The sequence below is a fragment of the Leopardus geoffroyi genome, chromosome C3 (assembly GCF_018350155.1).
Source record: "Leopardus geoffroyi isolate Oge1 chromosome C3, O.geoffroyi_Oge1_pat1.0, whole genome shotgun sequence".
NCBI classification, from domain to species: Eukaryota; Metazoa; Chordata; class Mammalia; order Carnivora; family Felidae; genus Leopardus; species Leopardus geoffroyi.
Window position 1 is genome coordinate 143415184 of NC_059338.1, and position 19171 is coordinate 143434354.

The window sequence follows — 19171 nt, forward strand, 5'->3', positions numbered from 1 at the left end:
CAGGCAAAAATGAGAAGAGCGGCCGTAAACACATACACCATGTATTGTTAAGTGTACGTATGAAATATGTACATATAAAAATAGGCCAGCACTCAGTGCTCAATTCCACGCTGGCTGCCGGCATGTGACTGAGCAAATAGAAGTTGACCAAAAATCAATTTAACACAGGTTGTTTTGTTTTTTTTTTTTAAAGAAAATTTATCCAAGCTTAAAGGCTGTATGTGGTGTTCCATGGTATATTAAAATCCAGTGCATTTTATTCAGTTATTACATGTAAAAAAAAAATAAATCTGTAATGATGCTATCACTGTCCTCTCTACCCACCTCGTTCTCTAAGTCCAAGCAAATCATTTCACCTCTTTGCACATCATTTTCCTTAACTGCAGAGGGGAGGCATAATCTCCAGGGTTTTCTCTGGGATTCCATTTGAGCATAAATATAGAACTCTAGAACAATACCCGAAGGGGGAAAAATTGCATCAGGTTATTCATCACATTGTGGCTCATAACAGAAAAATCAGAAACCCTAAATATTTGGTAATAGGGAACCAATAGGATAAATTATGGAACATGCACATGATGATATAATGTGCAGCCATTTAAACAATAATGTAAATGATATTTATTGACATGGAAACTCATTCATGATTCGTTTTCAGTGATCAGATTAAATTATGCGATGGAATAATAAAATAATATAAATAATAATGTAGCCAACAATTTACTGATTGCTCATAGGAGCCAGTATATTACTCAAATTATTTATATTATCTCATTCATCTCATTTAATGATGATTACCCTTAATGAATTGAATACAAATGTCATCCCTATTTTACAGATTTGGAAACTGAGGCTTAGAAAAATTCAGTCCCTACACCTACTAAGAGGTCAGCTGAGATTTTCATATCGTGTTTCTACCTTCAAAATCAGAGCTCTATGATCTGACTTAAAAACCCAAAATGAAATAACAAATATGGAGTATATACAAAATCTTGAAAGACATACATTTTTTTTAAATGTTCATTTATTTTTGAGAGAGAGAGAGAGACACAGAGTGCGAGTAGGGGAGGGGCAGAGAGAGAGGGAGACACAGAATCTGAAGCAGGCTCCAGGCTCTGAGCTGTCAGCACAGAGCCTGACACGGGGCCCGAACTCACGAACCACGAGATCATGACCTGAGCCGAAGTCGGACCCTTAAGTGATTGAATCACCTAGGCGCCCCAAAAGACACACATGTTTTAATAGTGGTTTTTTTTTTTTTTTTCTGAGTGGATGGACTAACAGTGATTTCTTTCCATAGGTATATATTTTTCTGGTTAACATGGATTATTTATAAAATAAAGCAAAAAAAAAAAAAATGTTGAACTGAATCTCAGAGTGTATGAACTCAATGTGAGAATTCAAAACATCTGAAAAACTAAAAACAGTTTAGCTGCGTTTGTACATAAAATTGTGTGCTCAACAGTGAAATTTCAATGTTTTAATTACCCTCTTAAACGCTCAGTACAGAATGACAACTTGTTACCAGAGGAACATCTTTGGGCCCCTATTAGGGTTTCAGAAGTGACTCCTGCTCTTAATCTGTTCTTCCTAATCATTCCTGTGTGCATTGTGGCTTTTGGGGGGCGGCTGGAGGGGAGAGTACGTTATTTATTTCCCAAAAGCTTGTTTTTTGTGTGTTTGGGGGAGAATTGCTTTGTTTTGTCTTGGTTTTTGAACCAAAGGGGAGGCCCATACGACAACAGCCCACAACACTGGTTTTAAAGTATCCCCTAGAAATGTGACTCAGAGACTATTCACATAGGCCCCCAAACGGTACGGAGAGGAAATAAATGTTCCCCATTTCAGTATCATTAATAAAGTGTGGCAGGAGAAATGCCTATCTGTAAATGCTAAGAACTTTTCTGGAAGTCTGTGGAGAAGTGGCCTCAGCACCAGCCCTGATTCACAGAAGAGTGTTGGACCGCTTTGCCCTCCCCACCCCCGATCTGAATGTGCTTGGCTCACTGCCCCAGGACCCCAAAGCTTCAGCCTATTCATGGAATCAAAGCTCACCCAGTCCTGGCCCTAAGAGCCAATGAGAGCCATTCTCTGGGGCGGCCTCGGGTCAACCTCAAGTTTTCTGGTCTCATTCAGGCTTTACTAAACACTGGGTTTTCAGTTATGAAAAAACATAATCCAATAAAAACCAGTCCCAGTAGAGGACTGACTTGGGCTCAGGACCCCCAAGTTTGTTTTGGTCAGGAGGGCCGGTCTTGCCCTTGAAGTTTTCTAAGAGTTGAAGACGTGACCTTGCTGTGGAATCTCCCTGCCGCATTGTCCAGACTCGCTCATTTGTTGGTTTTATGATCCTCCCGCGATCACGTAGTGCATTTCTGCGCAAGTGTCTGATATCCAGGCCTTGTTTTTTGTTTTTGTTTTTGTTTTTTTCCTGATATCCAGGGTGAGTCTGCTTGTTACGATCCCTTCATCATCCCAGCTTCAAGTAGTCCTACTTCCGTTTACACTTGATTCCAACACGCTCTTTATTGGGAGCCTAAGTTTTTAAATATTTTCTGACTTGCCTCCCTCATAACAAACTGCATCTCAGAGTTCTCTGTATCTCAAATCCCGCCCTGGAGGATGCCTTACGCATAGTAGGTACACAACAAATGCTCTGAGGTGCTTGTGGCCTTTTGCTTATTAGCACGGGTCGCAAAGATTGATGAGCGTAAATAAAATAAATTTTGTACTTTTTACCAAAAAAAAAAAAAATTGCACTTGGATAACTGTTGCTTGAAAAATTAGTACATTGTGTGTTTTTAAATGAAGATGATTTATTGCTATTGTCTAACATGTGAGGAAAGACAAAAAAATTGTTTGCAGGATCATTGGCTTGAGCACATCAATGGCACTGTTGGACAATTCTTGCTGAGTGTTAAGATGATTTATGTAACAGACCGAAGCTTTCCACAGTAATACATTATAGTCTCAAGCTATCAGCCCTTGTTCCTGCAGAGACAAAAGAATCTGAAAAATACCTACTTTTGAAGGTCTTCTCAAAAGAAATTGGAGCTAATGTTGATGCTGTTTAAACTCTTTCGAGAGAAATCACCATTACATGCAATGTCCTAACTTCTGAAAACACACACAGGAAGTTTATCATTTTTCGTTTTGAAAAAACTCATTTTTCGAATAAACTCTTCAGTTTACTCTCCTTTGCATTTAGTTCTTTGAATCATGCAACAAGAATTTTCAATAAAGGATGAAACATATTTAAACATTGGTATTTTTCTATCCTGAAATTTCGGGAATTATGTTACAGATTAAAAATTAAGGCGTTCTATAGATGTGTGATGGCAGTGCTATTTATTTATCTTTCAAATAAAGATCTATATGAGAAACATATTTTACAATGTTATAACCATAGCCATATTTTTAGTATATGCACGATTGCATGAAGCCATCACATAATTTAAAGGTATGTACAAGATGATATCTTTTGAATTCTTCTGAGTTATGGGACTTCTTGTCACCAAAGATTGAGTGCTCTGTATAATGATTGCAATGTGTGGACAGAGACTCACAAAGACAAGACCCCTCTGGTAGGGAAACCAGATTTTAAAAAGAGAAGAAAAGGCAAAGTCCAGAAGAGAGTTCCCATTATTTGTTCCTGGTCAGCATAGATGGTATGAAAACCATCTATGGTTTTCATCTATGGTAAACCATCTATACCGTTCCTAGATGGTATGAAAACATGAATTCTCTGTAGTCAAAAGGAAAATCCTAATTAACATCCCGCTTCCAGATGCAGTCATGTAGGATAAGAATAAAAAACAAGAACAGGCTGTAGCAAAAGGCAATGTGGATTGCAGAAGGAGAAAATGTAAACAGGATACCCGGGTCATGGAATATGTTAAGCAATATGATTAAAAAGGAATGCGAGTATGTAATTAAACAGACAGGGGGAATGAGATCTTCCAGAAACCAGGTGAGAAATTTCCTTTCCCTTGTCACTAAAATAGGGGTCCTGGGAGGGTTCAACAGGGGCAGGGGTAATGGCTTTAGCCAAGTGGCTAAAAAAGCGTCCAAACAGGTCAAATCAAAAGAGATTGGAAGGATCCTCTGTTACTTTCCTGTGACCCAGTCTCTTGGTTCAAGTCTCAAAAACAAGCCGTCTGATTAGCAGTTTTACCTCCTTGCCAAGAATCTCCCGGTGAAGACAGCCTTTCCATAACACAAGGCAGTATGTTAGCAAGGATAGCTTTTGTTGCAAATTTAGACACTGAAATTGTGGTTCCCGAGTTGATTGGCCTTTTCCCCGGGTCAATAGGAGTGGAACTGTCAGGAAGCCATCAGTCCGGGCTGCGGGTCTGCCTGCGCAGTTCCCGGAAAGAGCAGAGTTGTGGCCCTCTGCAGGGATAAGTAGGTGTCCTGCGAGCTTTTCAGCAGCCCTCACCTGCTCACTGGTTCCCCCTATCATTTTATTCTTTAATTTCAAAAATGCAATTTCATTCCATTAAGATAAAGGCAAGACTTTATCTCAGCTACTTAGGAGGAGCACTGGCATGAACACATTACGTATGAATGGGGCTATAGTTTGTTTCAGTGTGAGTTCTGTTCAATGGCAAATACACCGAAATTCCTTTATAATGATGTCTAAACCCTCTCCTATACTGTCTGTCGTTGTTTGTTTTCTTGGACATGACCCATTCCACGACATGAATAGACCCACTTAATAATAGCTGTAGCTATGCTAAAGCTGCCATTTATCAAGAACATTCTGTGTGGCAGACATAGATTAGTAGGCTTTTTACCTACCTTATGTTTTCGCTTTCCATGCTCAACAGAACCCCATGAAGCAGGTTTTGAAACAGGCTCACAAAGAGGAAGAAATCAGCCCGAGAACCCACACTAATAAATGCTTCAGAGAACCTAGGTGCAGTTCCTATCTTCTGGACTCCAGAGCCTCAGGTCCTTCCAGCACGCTCTTGGCTGTTCTTATCAGTCACTGAAGGAATCATTATGAGTACTCTCAACTGACCCCCAAATCTATACTTTTTAATAATTTTATAATTTTTAATTATATATTTTTATAATTTTATAAATATAATATATTTAGAATATAATTTTATAATTTTTAATACTACTTTAATGTTTCCAACGGTCCCTTTGTGGCCTTGAAAAGTTCCTACGCATTTTGGAATGAGCCAAGCCTTGTGTCAGTACAGCCCGCTTCAAGCCACATTCCATGACTCTCGGCTTCTGTTCCCTGGTCACACAGTAGAGCCATCCTATGGCACATCCCAGCACCAGCGACATGATGAGACTCTCCTGTGTCTAGGACCAGTGAGTAGCTTCAGATCAGAGAGAATCTGGTTAAGTAGCAATAATATAACTTTGAGTTCTTTGAATCATTTAGATCGTACAGATTGGCTGTTATTTAGAGCAAATCACTTTGCGTGCTTCTTCGTTTCCGATTTACCTTTCGTGAACCTGGTGAAGAGGCAAGATAAAATTAAAAATATTGGCTTGAATTTTGTGCCACTATCCCTGAATAATCTCTCCATGTGTATGGATGGTCACCATTGACTTTTATCATTCCCCGGGGAGAAGGCAAGCTGTATGGCTCAGTCTGCTGGTAAGATTCTGATCTCTAGACTAGAAGGGGTAACAGGCACTGTGAACAGTGATAAGGAATACGATGCCACCTTGAAAGTCCATACCTGTTCTCCAGAATTCTACTCTCGAATCAAGCCCTGTGGATCCTCAGAGGACCTGGGGTTGACTCCTTGGCGGTCTCTAATTCAGGCTTAGAAAACACAAAACAAAACATAGTCCAGTTTCTCATGAAGTAGGTAAGGGCCTTAGAAAGGATTCTTGGTCCCAAGACAAGTGGAGAATGAAAAATACTTGAAACTCATGGCCTTTCTGAGACTTGAAGGAAGGAAATAAGCCCAAGTCAGAAGGGCCCTAAGTCAGTAGACAAGTGTAGTAGGTCCATTGTATCACCCAAGGGTGACCTTAACGGAAGACTTTTGGGACTACCCATCCGCTGCTTTTATCACAGTGTCCCTATTCCTTTGCTCAGAATACCTTCTCATTGGCTCTATACTTACCTGTATAGTTAAGCCCTTGCTGCTGGCCAGGCCTGGGGCATCAGACCTGCTGTTCCCAAGGGATCCTGATGTGGAGCTGAGGCTTCCATGGGGTCCTTAACTGATGTTCTACCTGTAGGAGGGACTAGGTTTCAGCAACTAATGAGAATCCAGGAGCCCCAAACCCACCCTCAAAAGTCCTCTGGGACCTGTGTGTCACTACAGAAGGGCGAGTGCAAGCCATTTCAGGACAGATCAGCAGGCCACACTACCTTGCGCCAGCCTTTCTCGAGCTACTTAAGCCTTCATGTCTGTAGCAGGATAGTTTTGTCTTCCTGACATGCCGAGAGATTAACCTTACATACCGTGTTGTCAGCTGACCAGTGCAAAGTCTGGGGAATGCAGGGTATTTATTCAAACCCTTGGAATAAAAGTGATATATTCCCAAATTTCTTGCCTTTAAAAGGTCACCTTAGCTTTCATTCAGTCATTTATGCATTCATTCAGTGATTCATTTTTTAATTCATTCAATACACATTGAATACTGACTCTAACCAGACAGCCCCGGGGGGGGGGGGGGGGGAATAAGGAAAATACTGAACCATATCCTCTTGGAGGTAATACATTCCTCCAAAAACTGTGATTTTTCTCTAATATATAACTTACTATTGTTAAGTCAGACTTACTCCTATTAAGTTTTTAGAAATTAAAATAAAGATGTCATGTAGTAGAAATCAATGTTGAGGAATTAGCTAATTCATTTCCACATTAAAAAAAATAATTAGTAATTAGCCTGGCATTGAGGTTTTTGTAAGTTCTATGACATTCTGACGTTTATACAATTATTATGATACTTCTCTATGGCATCAATTACACTGTAATAGGCCCCTGGCAAATAACCATATCGTGACTTCTAATGTAAAGAACAGAAACTACCAGGTAACCTTATGTTGTTAAAATCCCTGATCCACGTAACTACCCGTTACCATTTAGGTTGTGGAATCCGTGGTTTTGGTACATAAGTGCATGGATTAAATAACATTAATGTGTAGTTACATGAAAATAAACAAGGTAGCTTTGTTAAATTGCAGTACAATTGTTATCGCTGAATGTAAAGTGATGCCAATTAAACCTTCCTTTAAAACACCACAAATTAAGATTTAACTACTGGAGAAATGCATGTAAAGCTATGGTATGCCATGGATAGAATATCCCTGAGTACTTTCTGAGGTTTAATAGCATTTATAAAATTAAAAACATCTTTTCCCTTTATCCCTGGCATTAACTGTATGTTACTTAGTGAAGTTTCAAACAGACACCATTTAGTTCCTAAAAGATAAGCATCAACAAGTTCAGCCTTTGAAGTGTTGACGAAAAGACAAATTATGATCTCTTGTGTTCATATAGAGTAAATATTTTAGTGGGATAGGCATTAGCATGGAATTTCGGATGAGGAAAGACCTGATACCGAAGCTAATGTTAATTCTTAAATTATGAAATTTCGTTGATCAAAAACCATTGGGTGTTGGCAACTTGGTATCATTCAGCCTCATAAAATAGTAGCAGTTAAACTGCTTCTATGTCACAGCGTATATCCATCCCTCATATATTCTGAGCTGTTTACCAGCTGAGTCAAAGTTACTTAAATTCTGAGCCTCAGTTTTCTCTTCAGGAACACAGGATAACGTAGCTACACACAGGACTGTCATTGAGGATTAAGTGAGGACGACATAGTCAAAGGACCCAGTACAGCGCTTTTTACAAAACCAGCATTAATAAAAGTGCTTCCTCTCCCACTTCCCCACTTCAAATCTTTTGTGCTTCTTCTTAAATCAATACTTGTCCCGGGAACTGTTGGTTTAGATCCATAGACTCAAGGTCTAAGATATATCAAGCAAATGAGAATGTAATCAAACTTACAATTTTGACACTGACCCTAATGGGCTTTTCAGACAAGAGATCTAAACTATAAACAGGAAGAGCTGGTAACTGATGTTTGAACTTTCAGAGCTGGTGATTTCTTAGCAGAACTTTTCTATATCCAAGAAAACTTACCTGCAAAGATGAATCAAAGCTTGCCTTCACCTACCCCTAGTTTCTAACCCGCGCGTGCCTCTACGTGACCAGGTCTGAATTCCAGATGTTCCCAGTAGCGCTTCATTTCATCGTGCCTTCTGACAGCACCTAAACAAATATATTAAAACTTGTACAACATTTAGCAAGTGCAACTCGAAGATTTTCTTTCTGTTAGACAAATAGACGCCATCTGGAAAAAATAACCCCAGGCGCTTGGACGCAGGAGCATGAAGCTTATTGGCTGAACACCCAATGAATACCTTACATTACTTTCTTTGGCTCCTACCCTCTGCCTGCTCATTGCAAATCTTGCACACTTCAGCAGGGTCTGTGCTGTTAGACGAGAAAGTCCTGTTACTCGTGTACTCAAACACTATGAAGACATGCCTAATTTGAAAGATAAGCTTGCAAGAATGAACCGGACCCAGATCGTTTCCTTTTTATTGTAACACCTGCTGCATAAAGGACTACTAGATATCACTCTGCCTTGATATTAATTGGAAACAATATTTTATTGTTCAGTCCCCCCTCATATTTTCAATGTTTACCGCATTCCGTTTCAAACGGGAGTGTCCTCGTATAATCTTTCCTTCCTTTCTCTTTCCTTTCCCTCCCTATCTCTTTTCTCTAAAGCTGCTTTCCAAAGGGAAAAGCCCCACATATGTTGTTATTTGTCTTACTGATTGACTTTTATTCCTAAATTCATATTATAACAATGTTAGTGTGATTTTGCCTTTCAAATTAGCTGAAAGGAAACTGAATGACTGTAATATTAGTTATCAGCTTTTAGAGGAAAGCCAAATAGATGGGAATTGTCAGAAATCAAGAGAACAATCTTCACTTTATTTTGATGGTATAATCTTCGTGGGAAAAAAATAGCTTTTAAAGGCTTTTTTTCCCCATATCAAACTTTCTATGCAACCACACACTTAGGCGACATGCTTAACTTACTTGTTTGCTAATTATTTTTCTTTTGCCTGTTGTAAACATGCCGCTTTTCAAAACTCTAAAGTGATTTCCCCAGAACTTCTGGAATTCATTTTATGACGTCTCATGACCTGAGCAGTGGGGGGTCCTATGAAACATGTTTGATTACACATTAATTTTATAAATTGCCTTCCTTCCCCCCAATTCCCATGAAAAAGGTATTCAGTTAGATTAAAACTCTGGAAAATTTCAATGGGACCTTTGAAATCAATGTCTGAGTTCAGTTTCTCGGAAAAATAAAACTGCCTGATGAGAGTACTCTTTCTACAAGAAGTGCATATGCCTTTGAGGCATTTTTTTTCCCATGAATAATAGTGAAATGACAGCAGGGTAATCTGCGTGTTTGAAATGTCTTGGCCAAATCCAGGATGCTGCTTGTAATAAGATCTGAGGGCTCATGTGTATTTGTTCATGGTGAGGAAGAAGATGGGAGTGATAATTTGCAATGATGTCGTTTGTCTTTTCAGTCTTACCCTGGTCCAAGTCTGGAAAGTGAAGACTTCAACATTCCACCAATCACTCCTCCCTCCCTCCCTGACCACTCACTGGTGCACGTGAATGAGGTCGAACCCGGTTACCACTCTCTGTGTCACCCAATGAACCATAATGGCCTGCTACCATTTCATCCACAAAACATGGACCTACCTGAAATCACCGTCTCCAATTTGCTGGGACAGGATGGAGCACTGCTTACTAACTCCATTTCTGTGGTAAGAATCTGCTTACCAATTTGTGGCGGGGGGTGCGGTGGGGGGGGGTGGGGAGTGAGGGACGTCGTGAGGGTAAGCTCGACTCTAACGCAAGAAGCTTTAAATTGGAGTAACTCAGGATTCTGAAACTAAGCATGAGTTTTTAGCTACGGAGAATGTTCTCCATAGATTCCTAAAGCCATTTTCCATTTTATGTTTAATTCAGGGGAAAAAAAATCAATGAATTACATGTTTGATCACTTATATTTATAAGCCAAACTTCTAAATACTATTTGACACTGAATGCCCTGTCCTAAAGTTGACAGACTTCTCACCACAAGGCAGATCCTCACATCTTCTGACCAGGGACTTCTTTTAAACTGGATTTCATTTTATGGAAAGCAAGAAAACAATTTTCCTTTTTTTATTTTGGAGGTACAATTCTAGTGATTAAAATTTATCTCCTTCAAAGTGTTTCAATCTATTGGCCCCATTGGCCCTACGAATCTTCAAATGTTCTGTAGTTCTCAAAGTTAGTAGGAGTGTGTCTCCCCCAGAAAACGAGCAAAAAGTACATTTCCAGCCTCTACCCAGAAGTCCAGGGATCTGGATTTTTAACAGGCAGCCCATGTTTGAGAAACACTAGCTTATCATAAAATCGTTCCTTCTGATTTTTACGTGATCTTAAACCTTAATAATTTCTCTGTCTATATCTCGAGTAGTGAAAAATATTTTCAGTGGTATATGGCCAAGGACAGAGCTCTTTACCATGTCCTCAAACTCTCCCTGAGGTTAACATTGACTTTTAATTAGCACTCTTTGGTTTCCGTTGTTCAATCACTTAACAGTACAAGTAACTCAATTGTCATTTGGGTGAGTCACTGAACAGTGCTGTCATGTTCACAATGACTAAATTGATGAATTGGCTCATATTATATTGTTTCTGATAGGCAGCATTCTTATTATCACTTATCTAAATCATTTGGGGATGTAGCTTTAACTTGAGTGGCTTCGCAAGGTTTTTCTGTTCATCACGAATGTGAAGGGCGGGGGTTGGCAGGCCGTGGGGGTGGGGGAAGAGTCAAAAGAAACCGTGCAGTAGTTTTTGGAGAATGAATCCCAGAGCCTAATGCCATGATAGTGTCTAGATTCTTCTAAGAACTGGCAGCTAGCCCAGCGGCCAAGAGAGGGGAACTCATTCACAGCCCTAATAGTGGCAGAAAACTGCTATCCTCCATTTTTTAGATTATCTGTTACCTATATAGATTTGTCCTACGAGTACGAGTATTAACTCTGGCTTGATGAAATATAAAATGGATTTTTCAACAAATATGCTAAATTTGTAAATCTGAATAGTGTACTTCAAAGTGGTGGCCTTGAAAAGTCTCATGTCTGGTCCTCTTTGGGGTGAGGCCTTCAGACCCAGTTCATGAGTCAGTCAAGTGCCCCAGGGGTTGCTTTTCTAGGCATCAGCTATTCATTAAGAAGGAGAAGAAGAATGCATACAGTATATACAGTACCTGGTCAGTCCTCGGAGCTTTCTCAGGGTGGATGGAGTGGGGCCATAGAAGGGGTGATGAGACGTAATTTAAGTCTCAAAACGCTTTTTCCTTTATATCATTTGCCTTCTTAGCATTCCTAGGACTGCCTCAATATACCATTCACTCATTAAGAGACGCTTCTTTGGTATATATGTGCGTACATAGGTTATATATAACATACATACATACATGCGTATATTCTCAGTATATATGTGTCGAGGATTTCTCCAGAGTGGCCATAATGGCAGTCACACTGTCCTTAAATGGCATGCTCAGAACTGGACCTGATCACAGCATGAAATAACACCACTTTCCAGGCCCTTCCTCCACTGTGCTTTTGTCTTACTCTATCAGGAACCTCACCTCATCCAAATGTCTTTATGCTTTCCTCACCCAACACAATGTCAAAAACAGGACTTTAGGTATTTTCCCTTCAAAGTGGTATTTCCTTTGGAACTTTTAGCACTGTAGAAAGCAGAGGGGCCCTGTTGGCCTAACCTAAGGGGATAAAGCTCTAACGTGCCATTCCGGTTCTTGGCAGGGTGCATCTAGCAGGATCTTTCATAGAATGGTGAGCCTTCCTGATACCTCCCGGACCACATTCTGAGGTGGACATCCACTTTGCCTACTCTCAGTACTGGCCCTACCATTTTATGCTGTTACGTAAAATGCTGCTCCAACAAATAATCCAAAACTTGGTGAGGCTTTGGATGGGCTTTAGCACTGTCCGGTAGAACTTTCTGTGATGATGGCTTTTCTGTTATTCATACTGTCCAATAGCAGTGTTCATTGGCTAGGAGGCACTTTAAATGTGGCTGAGTGCCTGAAGAACTAATTTTTATTTTATTACATTTGAATTATTTTACATTTAAGGTAGCCACACGTTCCTATTGGCTACTCTATTGGATAGCTTAGGTCTAGTTAATGTTGATTCTAACATCAAATCTATATTAAACCCATTTTTAAGCCAATGTGGTCTTGGAGAAAGTAGCTTTGGAAATTAAATTTGCTGTATGAATCATCTTTCAAGAGTTGGATCTTTGGCTGGAGTCCAGGAGCCAGAGTCTGATATAGTCTATAGTTGCAGTAGAAATCTAATAAAGTTGGAAGGGCCGACTTTATAGGAGTCTACTAATTCCTCTGAGAAACAAGGAGCCTCTTCAATACTTATTTTGAGCTAACATGTGTCTAGAATGCCATTCATCAGCATGTACATTTTAAATGCTTACCATGATCTAAATGTCTCAAGGTGCTCAAATGATCGATATGTTTTAAGCTGGAAGATTTGGCCAAAGACTTCAAAAACCAAGCAAAGGACCATGGGCTTGATATGATGGATTCATAAAAAACATTGGCTGCTTTCACTCAGGGTGAAAGCAATGTGAAAGCAGTATCATGGGAAAATCCTTCTGGCATCTTCCTGGATGGATAGCGGTGGTAAGAAACGAGTTGTGCAAAGTCCATGGAGCCTGTTGTCATAACTCAGGCAAGAGGTGTTGAGGAGATATAGAGGGCGGTGACAGTGAGAACAGAAAGATGGGCTACTAAACTGTTCTCACATCATTCCCAAGTACAAACAGATCTGAAAATGAACAAGCCTTCCTATAGCCACATTTTATGTTTAAAAAGCTCTCAGGGGTTATTTTCTTTGAAAGGAACTTTAGGACTTACAGAATAGTTTCTTCATATTTCTTTGTAAAAACAAACAAACAAACAAATTAAAAATCTTCCCTAAAAATTTTGCTCATGCCTAATGTGATCTCAAAATTGAACAACCGAACTATTGGTCAGTTTGCCAATCGTTGAAATATACTTATGAATAGCGTACAATTCAGGTCATCAATACTCATATCGACAAGGCAGTAATGACTACAGAAATCAAGATGGAAAAGCTGCCCACCTAGAAATTGCAGTGTTCTTTCCCAGCCCTTCTGTCAAGGTCACCTTCGATAATAACAGCTAACACCTGTAGATTCTAAATAATAAACTTGTTGTGATTCTTAAAATCCTATGAGTAAGGGCCACCCTAGGCAGACTTGTGTATGGGTTCAACTGTCTCCAACTGCATTTTCCAAAAGCTTTACAGAGTTATTAAAGCTGAGCTTTTGTTTTTAGTGTGGTGCTCACATCTTGGTGTTAGTATCTTCACATGACAGAAGTTTAGAATATGAATGACTCACAGGGGTAGAAATATTTTAGTTCTCATTGAAGCATTATAGAGATTATAGAGATTGTAATGTTTAATCTATATGCATTATTATGTCATATGTTATCTTTCATATCAATTGTTATATATAATATGTCTTTCCTGAGATTTCATTTTAAAGATAAATTTTCTAGTATCTGCTTGTTCTTATCCCCAGTGGCAACGTAAGTGATACAATTTGACTGAATTTAAGCATTTCCTACAAATGTCTAATGTATTAGACATAAAAAAAACTTAGTCTATAATTAGAAATCAATGTCTGAATGAGTATTATTATCCCAATTTCACAATTGGAAAATGGAAGTTTGGAGTGGTTAAGTGACTTGCTCAGTGGCTCAAGCCACTAAATATGCCAGCTTTCTTATCTAAAAAACAAGGAGAAGGGCACCTGAGTGGCTCAGTCAGTTAAGAGTCCAACTCTTGACCTAGGTTCAGGTCATGATCTTGCAGTTTGTGAGTTCAAGCCCCGTGTCGGGCTCTGCACTGTGGCACAGAGCCTGCTTGGGATTCTGTCTCTCCTTCTCTCTGCCCCTCCCACACTTGTGTTCTCTCTTTATCTCTCTCTCAAAATAAATTAAAAAACTTAAAAAAAAATAAGGATAAAAATAGCCCTTACCTCATGGGGTTAAATGAACATTCAAGAATCGCTTAGACCAGTTGTTGGCACATAGGAAGCATTATATAAGTTTGTTAAATAAAATGGGAAAAGCAAGCCTGTATGACTCTTTTGGAAGAGTTAAAATGCATAAAACAGAAGATTTTCCCAAAGAGTTATTTATATTTCAATCCTTAATCTTCTTCACAATTGTTGGCCGGCGGGGGGCTGGGGTGGGGGGGGGGGGGAACAATAGTAAGCCTGCTATTAACCAAAGAAGGCTTTCTTTATCTTTTACTGAGTGTCCTTATATACCAATATCATTTAAACCAACATCTTTGGGCTAGACTTCCTCAGTTCAAATCCAAGCACCGCCACTTACCAGCTATGTGACCTTGAGCAACTTACATAATCTTTCTGTGCCCCAGTTTTCTTATCTATAACATGGGCATGATGAGATGTTTAATGAAAGAAGTTATCTGTGAAATATGTGCCTGTCACACAGTAGGTGCTAGATATATTCAGTGGGAATCCCTTTCTGATCAAAAGGTCGCCAGGGTAGAATATCGAGATTGCTTCCTGAAATTTATCATAAATAAATCTATATGGAGGCTGAAACATACATGGGGTGAAATTTCTTCCTCGCCACGTTTCCCAGCACTTCCTTTTTGTATATTCTTGCTGGTGCCACTTTATATGTTAGCCGTCAGTTGGGACTCTCGCAAGAATTTAGATTTCTGGCTCTTCAAAACAGATTCCATTTTCTTCAAGTCCCTGCTTTCTAAGCCCAACCTATAAAACAGGGCAGAATTTCTATTCGTATATGCTGTCAAACAAGGGCCAGTTAGTTCGGATTCTCTAGGTCCAAGTGACACAGCTATTCATGACCCAATATGCAAGAGTCCCATTTTTTCTCACTGTTCCCTTGAGTTATTTTGCGAGTGGATGATTGATCAGCCTGCGCTTCTCAGAGAGGGGAATCTCGTCGGAAGAGCACTGGAACGAGAGTCTGGAAGGCCAGGGCCTGCCTTGGACAATAAGCGTGGGCAATGTACTGTACCCCATCTGAAACCAGCAGGATTGGGCTGGATCAGAGGGTCCAGATTACGCTCATTGGAAACAGGGGAAGGCAGGACTCAGCCAGACTGGTGTCACACTTGTTCATAGTTCCTACAAAAGTTCCCTTGAACGAAGGATTCTTACGCCCAAGAAGATGGAAAACCACAGAACTGGTTGATCGCTGAAACCCTTTCCAGGGCTAGCACTCTCCTATGATTCATACTCTACTGACCACACAACTGGGATCCAGAGTCACGACTCGCTCAGCTTTTTACTTTAGTCACTTAGTAATTTTTCCTACCATCACTCTGGCTTTCTCATTCCTCAGTGTTTTACCTGTCCCTCCCAGAGCCTAAATGGTTATTAAGATATTTGAATCTATTGAACAGAACATTTCTTTGAGTGGAAAATGTTGTTCTGCCATTAAGGAGAAAGTGATGTTGCTTTGTGAGACCGGACGGTGTTTTCATGTTGTTAAAGAGAAACTACAGGACTATTTTGGGAGAAAGGTTAAATAAGAAAATGTCTGTATTAAGCATTCATGGTTCAAGAAAAATCCTTTGATTCCTACAAACTGAAATCAAGAGCCTCTTCTTTTTCTCTCCACTCTGGCACATTCGCTGCTGGGTTTAATCATGGATTGGTGGAAGGAAAATACAACCTTGTATAAAGTCATCCAACCCTCGCTGCCTGGCCTATATGTGGCGATTGCTTGTTCTTTGTGCAGTCAACAGAAGCTCTTTCATACAAAGAAAAACCGTGCAAAGTTTCAGAATGGCCTCACAGAAAGGATTCATTTAGACCTGAGCTTTTTGTGCGTGTGGTTCCTAATGACACATTATAGAAAATTTACAATGAAAAAAGCAACAAAGGAGATTTCAATTTCTTTGAATGCTTCAAATTTCCAGTTCTGGAGTTTAAAATGGAAAAAGATGTTAAAAGGCAATGAAATCGGGGGCGGGGAGGAGGGTGGTTATTTCCCAAATGCCTTATTTTTCCAGGCAACAAAAGCAAGCATAATGTATATACTCAGATTTATTGTCACTTTCAGCATTCAGTCACGCCACACTTTGCATTCGGAGGCCACCGTCCAACTGTTTTGACAACCATCACCTCAGAAGGTGCTGTGGAGGACACACGAAACTGAAGCAGAGGGTATTCCTCTGGGTCTGTAGGAAGGGCTGTACATCAAGGAAGTCAGAGGTATTACAGAGGCATGAATTTCTAATATGTCGCCATTATGGAAAGGACCACTGGCACATTGAATAATGTAGCTTTCAAAGCCAAGCCGAAAATGTGATTACAGACAATTTGATTGCTGTTTTTAAAATAAATATTTCCAAAATCTTGAGATATTTTATTTCACGTAATGCATCAAGTATGTAACAGTGGACCAGAGCTAAATGTCTTTCAGGACACAAAGGAGCTGATGATGTCAGCCCCATTTAGATATGAAATAATAGAAGCATGTGCTTAAAATGGAATGGATGTCACAGTGGTTTGTTTCTTTCTTAAAAATAAAAAAAAAAAAACAGGAAAAAAAGCAATAACAAGAAACGATTTTGCCCGCTTTGACAGAAGGAAAAAAAAAAAAAAGATGAAGAATAATTATTTAGCATTATGCCACAATTCATGAAATGTTTGGCAATTACAGCCTGGTTTGGGTTTTTTCTTTTTTTCACAAATTACCCTTTTTTTGAATGTTGCAGCACATGAGAGCAATGTATTAAACCACTTTAATGCCGTGAGGACATGGGCTGGTTTTGTTCTTATTTTTGACCATGTATAATAAAAGTGTGTGGTTTGGGTTTTGTTTTTTTTTTTTAATGTCAAATTCCTAATAAGGACAAAAGTAAGTGTTTGTGGTGCAGCCCTTTCTTTGCTCAGAACAGACTACTTTGAATGTGATATCGATAAGTAGTCCAATGGACTCAGTATGTTAATGATTTGGGACCATCTTTTAGGGTTATAATAAAATATTATTCCAAACTGGAGTTCTCCTTAATAGCATCCAGGAAAGGAGCCAATTTAAAAATAACACTTTTCCTTTCTTATGCCAAGTAAGAAAACTCAAGATTGACTTTGTATATAGGGCTTGTTATACATTCTCTTCAACCCTTGAGTTCATATGGATGTGTGCCTCGCCCATGCACGGAAGAAGTTAAAAAGCTATAAACCCAGTTATATAATATACAAACTCTGGGAGTTATTCAATCCAGCCTCTTTAATTCCAGCCAGGAGTAAACCTAAACCGTTTAAGATATGTGGTTTTCTATCAAAGAGCCAAGATTCCACAATTTTCCTTGGTAGCCTGTTTGTGTTTAATTAACCTTGTAACATTAAGTCAAATTGCAGTAAGAGATTTAGATTCCTTCCAGGAAGTTCCTTATTAAAGTTAAACGAAAATCTCTTACTACAATTTTAGTCTTCTTTTTCCGCTTCAGACTTCTGGATGCTGGGAGAACAGTTGATTTCAAGTGGTTGACATTTATCAAGTCGTGTTGTACCTGGCCCAAACTACCCCAATTCCTGTAACCCATCCTCAAAGATCATATTTTTCAGCTTTAAAATCAAATTAACATCCTTTTTTTTTTTTTTTTTTTTTTAATTCGTGATCTTAAGGAATACTGACCACAACGAGAGGCAGTGCTCGAGACAGGGCCTGAGATTACAGATTAATTTCTGATTTTTTCAAATAATTCTCTGCCCCCATGTGGACATTTTATGATAGGCTCTTTAATAGCATCACTGATTGCTGACATATTTAATTCTGGGCCCATCGATCACTCCCACGCATGTTCCTTGCTATGTTGGTGTCAAGCCAACAGTTCCCCATCTTGTTTCTGTGTAACTCATTTCACGTCCTAAAGGCAAACATCTGGAAAGGCCGTGATGGTGATGCTCATCAAGTCATTTTTTTTTTTTTTTTTTTTTTTTCTGGCTGGGTATCCATTATTTAAATAGTCCTCAGCAAACAAAGAGTGGGAAGAAAACTATAGTTAAGCCCTCGTAATTGTCCCTGGACAAACACATTCTAAGTAGGACCAGGAGAAAGACTCTCTAGACCCCGGTGTGAGGCTTCAGCCACTAGCTCTCACCTCTTAAATTGTTAATAAAATGGTCCTTAACGTGTGGAGGGGGAGTTTGGGCAAAGCAGCACAGAACCTAGAGGAAACAGCGGTGGGAGCAGGGAGGAGAAACAGCAAGCAAGGCTGTTTGTAGGGATCCTGTCGCTGAGGGCTCCGTCCTAGCGTCTGTCTCCTGTTTATGGTCCCCCTCCTCCCCTTTCTCTGAGGCCGTGCTCATTGCTGGATGCTCCTCCCCATTTCGGGTCCCCGAGGACGTTCCATCCTCAGCCCCGTACCCTAACTAGTAAATGATGACGTTTCATATATCAAGCCCTCACTAGGAATCAGGCCCTAAACTGAGTGCTTCACACATGTCCTTGTCTCTTTCCTTCCCTTGCCATTCGCCGTTAACGCTCTGGACATGCCCTCCCCCCATGGAAAAGAAGATTTCATGTTCCCTCTCGCTCCCCCTGGCGAGCTCTTTACAGATAAGAGGACCTAGGTGCCTTGAGAGTTTCTTTGGTTTCATTCCTTCGTGTGGAAGTTGTTGCTAACAATATAAATGGTGCACCACACTTAGTAAGAGACCCTGGTAACTATTTCTGATCAAATGAATGAACTCATTTGTCCCCCCTGGAGCCCTAAATATTTTCCTCAGACAAGTGCGGGACCATTATTGCTTTTATTATTTTTTTTTAATTTCTATTATTTTTTTAATGTTTATTCATCTTTAAGAGAGAGAGAGAGAGAGAACGAACAGGGGAGGGGCAGAGAGAGAGGGAGACCCAGAATCCGAAGCAGGCTCCGGGCTCTGAGCTGTCAGCACACAGCCCGACACGAGGCTCAAATTCATAGACCGTGAGATCATGACCT

The 19171-nt window shown here is 39.8% G+C and overlaps 1 protein-coding gene across 3 annotated transcripts in view; it reads left to right on the forward strand.

Annotated features, from left to right (window-relative positions):
* The window catches only part of TOX (thymocyte selection associated high mobility group box), a 310553-nt gene that overhangs the window by 170611 nt on the left and 120771 nt on the right, over positions 1–19171 (forward strand). For all 3 annotated transcript variants that reach the window (XM_045455163.1, XM_045455164.1, XM_045455165.1), the window contains one exon: positions 9608–9850. In XM_045455163.1, the coding sequence (XP_045311119.1) occupies positions 9608–9850 (243 nt within the window). The remainder of the gene's footprint in view (positions 1–9607; positions 9851–19171) is intronic.